Source organism: Lipotes vexillifer, unplaced genomic scaffold, assembly GCF_000442215.2.
Source record: "Lipotes vexillifer unplaced genomic scaffold, Lipotes_vexillifer_v1.1 scaffold590, whole genome shotgun sequence".
In the NCBI taxonomy this organism is placed as follows: Eukaryota; Metazoa; Chordata; class Mammalia; order Artiodactyla; family Lipotidae; genus Lipotes; species Lipotes vexillifer.
In genome coordinates this window covers 1,765,290-1,773,256 of record NW_006778358.1, presented here as the reverse complement: position 1 = coordinate 1,773,256, position 7,967 = coordinate 1,765,290, and the positions used below count along the sequence as shown (strand labels likewise).

General features: G+C 46.5%; 1 protein-coding gene across 1 annotated transcript in view; it reads left to right on the top strand.

The window, feature by feature from the left end:
* Nucleotides 1-7,967, top strand: part of TRIO (trio Rho guanine nucleotide exchange factor) — a 245,526-nt gene that overhangs the window by 60,107 nt on the left and 177,452 nt on the right. Inside the window, exon 9 of the mRNA XM_007451615.1 lies at nucleotides 1-7. This exon is cut by the window's left edge and continues 224 nt beyond it. Within this exon, the coding sequence (XP_007451677.1) occupies nucleotides 1-7 (7 nt within the window). The remainder of the gene's footprint in view (nucleotides 8-7,967) is intronic.

Genomic DNA, 7,967 nt, shown 5'->3' with positions numbered 1-7,967 from the left:
TCAGCAGGTGGGTCTCGTGGACCCCTGTCCTCGCGGGGGCAACTTGTGCCGAGCGAGAGTGTAGGTGGGCGTGTCGTCATAGGGGGCCTGTCTGTGCTGATGAAAGTAAGCTAGGCCAGATGGGAGAGAGAGACACACACAGACACGCATGCACACACCACACACATGCGTGCACATCTCCTTTCTTACCATGAGTGAAAGCGGCGCTTCGAGAACGTGTGTTCAGGCTGCTGTCTGCCACGAGCTCATAGGCCTGGAACACAGGAGATGATGCAGCGCCTAACCCGGGGCCCCTCTGTTTTGTTCTTGAAACAGGTCATCCTTAGTTATGTTTATTTGTGAGAATAATGCCTCTGGTGCTTATACCGAGGTGCTGGTACAGTTGAAGATTTGTCTGCCCTTCAGTTATTTAATGATAAGCTCATCATGCTTCTTTCCCCACTTGGTGGATATTGCAGTCCGAGGGGCACAGGGGGTCTTAATAAATAGTCGTCTGATTAATGAAAAACGGGCTTTTACAGTCATTCATTTCTAAGCAGTTGACATCTTTGTTGTTGTTACAAAAATAAGAGTAAGCCCAGTCCCGATACCATTTATTTCCTTGTTATGAAATACGGAAGATTGTCCTGCTACCAGGGTTTTGAGGATTAACGCTGTGGGAGCTTATGAAATATGATATAGCTTTAGTAATAAGTAAGATAAAAGTTGTGTCTTTGCCCTAAAACAGAGGAGAAAGCAAGGGTGTGGATGAGGTGTCAGTCTGGATGAGGAATTCTGGGGGTGCAGGGAAGCCCGTGGCATCCAGGAGAGTTGGCGTGAAGCCACAGTGATGGGTCAGGAACAGAGCCTGTGTCCCCTCCCTGGGTGTCCCAGAGTCTGGGAGCGTTGCTTAGACAGGCAGAGGCTCAGACTGCGCTCTCCCGAGTATCATCTGCTGCTGAGGGGGTTGTCTGCCGACGGACGGAGGCGTGGAAGTCGTGCCGTGTCCTGACGACACGTAGGTCCTCCATATGCACCGATCATCATTCTTCTAGGAATGGGAATCTGGTGAGTTCCAGATCCTTTTAATTGCTCTATAATTTTTAATTTTCGCATAGTATGCTTTGATTTTACTGATGGTTTTTGAGTTCTCTGAAGGTTGCACATACAGAGCGCCATAGGAATAATCATTTTGATACTGTGCATGCGTCTTTACGGTGTTGTTTTTGTTGAAGAAGGTAATTGCCGGGGAAAGAAGATGGAGGAGCCAAGGTCTAGAAGTTACTGTGAGAGCTGAAATTGTGAGGTTGAAAGCACCAATATCAGTTTTTCTTAATTGTCCAAAAACTGTCACAAAGTGTGGAATGTTAATAGCTTAAATGTAATTATTAAAGGATTTCCCCCCCCTACCTCTGTATCCCTTGGATCAGCTGCTCATTATGTGTCCACGGGCCAGCACACTTTCTGGACTTGTGTCTGGAGCAGCAGCTGGGCACCCCCTTTTCTCCCCCCAGCTCTCATGGCTCCTTGGGGCGCCCAGTCACATAAGAATAAGCCACTGGGCTGCTCACGTCAGAAGAGGAAGCCTTTGGGAACAGGCTGATGAGAAAATCATCTAGTTTGGTGCCAGGTACTTACTGTGCGTGAATTCGAAAACAGCAAACATTAATTTTTATAGGTAGAAAGGTAATTTTGATAATTACGAGGCCAGTTCTTTAAGCTGTTAATTTTTTTTCTCAAGAGCCAGAACAGGGTTGGATGTCGGCAGGAGAGAGTGTTTTGCAGTCCATGGCCCTATTAGCATTCTGAAGAAATAATAATTGCTGTTTAAGGGAAACATTTTGTCGACTGAATGATCCGGAATAGTTTGGACTCATTATGCAAACGGGAAATTGCTCTGTCAGCTTGTGAAGCCAGGAGCGAAGTTGATAAGATTAAGCAAAGCAAACACTTTGCTTAGGAGGAGTCCTTAGGATGTCAGAACTGAAAATGTGTTTCTGAAACTCAAGAAATTAATCACACACAGGGAAAAATTTTGCCATCTTGAGCATAAAGGAGGAAAGGTAAGCTGAGGATAAGTGAGGAAAAGAAAATAGTACTTCAGAAAGATGTTGTCAGCAGAAGATATATTTGTAAACACAAAAACAATCAAACTCCACAGAAACATAATAAGCCAATTGGAGATATCACAAGTGTTTTTTGTTTGGTTGCTTTGGGTTGTGAAAAGGCATCTGTAAATACTGAGGAAAAAGAAAAGCAGCTTACCACAAAAGAGGTTAGGATGATGACATTCTTGGGAAGACAGCCCTCCAAGAAGAGTATATGCTTGTCTGTGGAAAAATGCTTGAAAGAAAAGACGTGAGACCATTAATGGCATGTGCCCTTGAGGAAGGGATGGCATGGGGGATTTCATTTTTAAAACGCGTAATTTTGGTTTAGTGGTTAGTGGTTTTTTTCCATAACAAGCAAAGGCAATTTCGTAATTTCTGGATGGACAGTGTTTTGGATAGGAGTCAGGCGCTGTGGTGTAGGGGGTGTGAAGCTACCGTCCCAGAGCACTGAGCACGGGTCCAAATCAAAGGTTGGGGGGCGCGGGTGGTAGGAAGACTTGCTGAAGACTTGCCCAAGCACATGTCCTGCCTACTGGACAGCCTTAACCTTGGTCATCGTTAGCTTAAAAATAAAATTAATACCATTTGTCATATTTCTTGGTGGTCAAATAATATACCTATTCCCATTGCCTTTTGTTTCCTGTTAGAGCAACCCCCAGTGGATGTTTGGTTGAATTAGTGAATGAAGACTTGTCCTACTGCCAAGCGGTGTTTTCCAGTTTAGGGTATGCTTTAGTTTTCTCTAACAGCATAATTGATCACTGCTGCACTCGTTCAAATGAGTTGACAGTTTTGGAAGCAGTCCACAGCAGGATGCCATCAAACCCGTTCTCCCGCTCACTGGTGCAGTCTGCCTGCCTCTTGGGCTGGTGGGATTTAGCTGCTCCAACATGTTGTGTGAGGTGAATGGGCCCTGGAAATCTGCTTTCCTGAAGCAGGCTGACTCCCCCCAAAGAAGCCCCTCAGACAAGGAGACCTTCTCCTAAAAAAGCCTCTGGCTCCCCCATAGCCCTTCACCCTCGCAGACTTATCTCTTGGAAAAACTCCTTCCAGGTTGGTGTTGGGCCATTAGCTAATATTCTTGAAAAAAATGGTCAAAAAAATCTAGTCCACTCTAGATTCTTCTCGTCCACACTTCATTCTTTTTTCAAAATATCTAAAATTGAATGTGTGGTATTCTGAGAGGTACAGAGGTGAATATGTTGACTAGCTCAACCTTCCTTTTCTCAAGGAGTTACAGCCTAGTGAGAGTGGATGGTTTAATAGTCTCATAAATTAGCCCGTAACATGCTCAGAATTGGCGTGTGTGCTGGTTGTTGTGAGGTGTGATTTTGCCCAGGCATGAGTTTGAGTCATGCCTCTTGAGGTGCTGCCCACATGAGGGAGTGAATAAAACTAGCCGCCCTCATTGGTGTTGTCTGCCTGCCTTGCACATGCCATCTAAGGGGACATGTCTGTGCTGTAATGACTTGTGCAGATTTGGGGGTTCCAGGGAGCCTTTTCCGTATCCTCAAACATCAAGGCTGCAGCTTATGAGGAAGATGAAGACTTCTGTAACAGAGGTGCAAGTCACAATTGCCAGGGTGCCAGGAAAGCCTTCCTGAGAGATACAGGTTTCCGCTGGTCATTCACGGGTGACTAGAAAGTCAGGAGGTTGAGGATTGTGCAACAGGGCTTGCGGGGATGGTGGAGACACAAAGGGCGGGGCCTGTCCGGAGCAGCAGGTGCCCGGAGTGGACAGCTGGGAGTGTGGAGCCTGAGCTGGTGCAGGTCTAGAAGGACGACCTCCGCGATGAAGGCTTGGGAGTTGTTTCTGTGAGCTTTGGGACACACTGAGGGGACATGGCAAACCTGAGCGCCGTGAAGGTTTCCTTCCTCTCTTACTGCTCTCGGCCAGCTTGTGGCGTAGGGGTTAGTGTTTTCCTCGTTTCACCACATTGAGTTCAAACCCGTAGGCCATGTGTTATGACTTGATGCTGTGGCAGTGGATGACAGGGTGACAGGTGTGGCATGAGAGCGAGATTCCAGGCGAGGAGACAGGCTCGGGCCCCACCGTGGACCAACGTGCAAGTCGGGGGAGTCCTGGAGTGCAGAACTTAAGGTCCATGGGGCAGTGGTCTGTGTTTTATTCTCTGGTGTTTCCCAAGTGTCTTGGATAGTAGATGCTCAGTAGTTGCTGAATGAATGAATGAATAGATGAAGAAATTTAAGGAATTCCCCAATTTTGCTAATTAAAGATTATTTAGAGTTAGTCTCTTTGTTTATTCTGGAATGGGGGAGGGTTGGCCCTACATTGGAATCAAGTCATCTAACTGGGAGATCTTCGTGAAGGGACCAGGAGCTTTGATTAAGATTGGGGAGTTAGGGGTGGCTGAGGAAGGAAGGGGTAATTTCATTGCCTGGGAATTTTGCCAATGTGTGAGATCTTTAAAATATTAAAGATTTTGGCCACTTGAATGTGAAGAAATGGGTTTCAGGTCCACAGAGAAGCTATTTCACAGTTCTGCCTTGGGTCCTAGGCTGCTAGCCATTTGCCAGTAAAAGTCATCCCTCAGTGATGCCTGACCCAGAGGTTCCACCTACACTGGACCTAGCTCTTAAGGGAACGTTCCGGAACCTCATTTGTCCTTTGCTCATTAATTTAAGTCAGAAGGATGGGGTTTTCTTGTCAGAGTCATTATACGGCCCTCGCTTTGTGATGATTTACCACTCTCTTCTCTTTACATATAAGAATGGTTAGAAAATGGCCATCTTTTCTGAGAGTTTCTCAGTTAGAATTAGGGAGTACTGGAGGGCGAGTGTTTGATTAAGGATTGGGAACCTGCTGGGAGCAGGTAGAGGCTAATTGTTGATCTTTCTGGTGGATCTGGAGCCAGCTTTCATTACCTTTTTTTTTTTTTTTTGGTGGTACGCGGGCCTCTCACTGTTGTGGCCTCTCCCGTTGCGGAGCACAGGCTCCGGACGCGCAGGCTCAGCGGCCATGGCTCACGGGCCCAGCCCCTCCGTGGCATGTGGGATCCTCCCGGACCGGGGCACGAACCCATGTCCCCTGCATCGGCAGGCGGACTCTCAACCACTGCGCCACCAGGGAAGCCCTTTCATTACCTTTTGTCATAGAGAAGAGACTTGACTGTCAGAGTAATCTTAGTAACCGCAGCTCGCAAGGAGCCGACAGTTCAATGGTGGGGTTACAAGGGTGGGAAAAGGGACGAATCTCTTCCCCACAGTGGATGCAATACAGGAATGCAGGGCGCGGGAGCTGGCACTGTGAGCCAGTGGGACGGGAAGTCGAGGACACATTCACTCAGGGGTCAGGATGTCCAGGAGCTGACAGAGCCAAGAACAAGCCCCAGGCAGCTGGTTCTTCCCATTGTTGAGTGTCAGCCGAGTTGCCAGGGTCCCCTAAGAGGAAAGTGCCCAGGAATTAGCTGACAGGGAAGACCACATGCATGCGCGTGTGTATGTATATTTCTGTAGTTCAGTAACTAGACTTAAGGTATACATAACATCTGGACGCGTTTCTTAGATAACATCTAGACGTATTAAGATTTTTCTTGGACCACTTTGGACTATTTTATACTTATTTCCAAATTAAGAATGAGAAAAATAATTTTTAAAAGTTTAGAAAATTGCTAAAGGTATTAGCACATGTTGGTAGAGTGATGGTTTGGTTGGGGTGTGATGGGAATATCCAAGGTGAGACTATATGAATAGTAACCTACTTACCTCCTTTCCTTTCCTCCCTCCCTCCCTCCCATCCTAAGGTTCTTTGTTTTCCTTAAGAAATTTAATGTACTTATGTAATTAAAACTATGGTAATACCAGGAGAAGTGATTTAAATTTTTTTAGAAAATGGATGGATGGATGGTTGGATGGATGATGTAAAAGTTTAGAAGCCTGCCAGCCTCTTTCTGAGCCCTTCTTCCCTGATTTCGCCCAGGCTCCCTTCCACACAAGAAAGTGTGTGTGGAGCACATGCTCCTGGCCTTTCCTGTGCTCTCATGGGAGTTAAGCAGAAGTGGCTCCTGCAGTGCAGGGCATTTGGTGTCCTGTATCATATGTTTGCTGTGTGTAATTTGACTCAGGTTTTTTAAATAGCATCTTTTTCCAAGTGAGCATTAGGCTTAGTGTACTTTGAAATGTTCTAGAAACCATTTTAAAAAAAATTTCAGTATTATGAGTAATTAGAAGATGTGGTACATAATGCAATGGAATATTACTCAGCCATTAAAAAGAATGAAATAATGCCGTTTGGAGTAACGTGGATGGACCTACAGATTATCATACTGAGTGAAGGAAGTTAGACAGAGAAAGAATATCTATTGCTTATATGTGGAATCTGAAAAGAAATGATACAAATGAACTTACAAAACAGAAACAGACTCACAGACTTAGAGAAGGAACTTCTGGTTATGGGGGTTGGGGAGGAGATAGGGACTTTGGGATTGACATGTACACACTACTACATTTAAAATGGATAACCAACAAGGACCTGCTGTATAGCATAGGGAACTCTGCTCAATATTATATACCAACCTAAATGGGAAAAGAATTTGAAAAAGAATAGAGACATGTATATGTATAACTGAATCACTTTGCTGGACACCTGAAAGTAACACAACATTGTTAATCAACTATAGTCCAATATAAAATAAAAAGTTAAAAAAAGAGTAGGGGCTTCCCTGGTGGCGCAGTGGTTAAGAATCTGCCTGCCAATGCAGGGGACGGGGTTTGAGCCCTGGTCTGGGAAGATTCTCACATGCCGCGGAGCAGCTAAGCCTGCGAGCCACAACTCCTGAAGCCTGCGCGCCTAGAGCCCGTGCTCCGCAACAAGAGAAGCCACCGCTCGCCGCAACTAGAGAGAGCCCGCGCACAGCAACGAAGACCCAACGCAGCCAAAAACAAATACATAAAATAAATTTTAAAGAAAGAGTGATTATATTTTTAGAACAAACTTAATTCTAATTTTGAAATACCATGGTTGAAGAAATGGAGAGTTCTTGGCTCCACTGGAGAGAAGTAAAGAAACGTGTGGGTGGAGATAGTCGTTACTGTCAGGCAGCGGTGAATGCTGGACCTAGAACGTTACTCTTTCTTCACTCGGTCCTCAAGAGCCCACAGATGCAAGGGGAATTTTGTGTCTGTTTCATTTCACTGTAAATGTTATGCCACGCACTTTACAGAATTTAGAGCCAGAGGCCCTTGTGATCACGTCAGACCAAGTCCCTCATTTTCCAGGTTAAAAAACCCCAGACTCAAAAAAGTCGAGCATCTTGGCCGAAGCTGCAGGAAGCCTAGTGGTTTTTTTTTTTTTTTTTTTTTTTGTGGTACGCGGGCCTCTCACTGCTGTGGCCTCTCCCGTTGCGGAGCACAGGCTCCGGACGCGCAGGCCCAGCTGCCGTGGCACACGGGCCCAGCCGCTCCGCGGCGCGTGGGATCTTCCCGGACCGGGGCGCGAACCCGCGTCCCCTACATCGGCAGGCGGACTCTCAACCACTGCGCCACCAGGGAAGCCCAGCCTAGTGGGTTTTTAACTGCTTCACTGCTCCTGACCTGGGGAGGATGCTTCACTCTGAGCTAATCAAAGAGTCAAATTGACATCTTACTTAAGGAGGAATATTTAAGTGGAGCTTCTCAGGCTCCCGGAGGGGGCTTTCATAGAAGCTGCAGTTGCCCATCACTGCAAAGGAAAATAGCTACTGAAGGAGACTCTTTAAATTTCTTCACATTTTCCTTGTCACTCACTGTTTGCATTCACCTCAGGAGTGGATGAGGGGACACGGAGGCCGCAAGGGAGGGAGGGCGCTGACTCCCAGCCCCCAGCGGTCCCGAGCCCAGCTATTCCCAGCTCACAGCTTCGTGTTCTTCTCTGAGCAG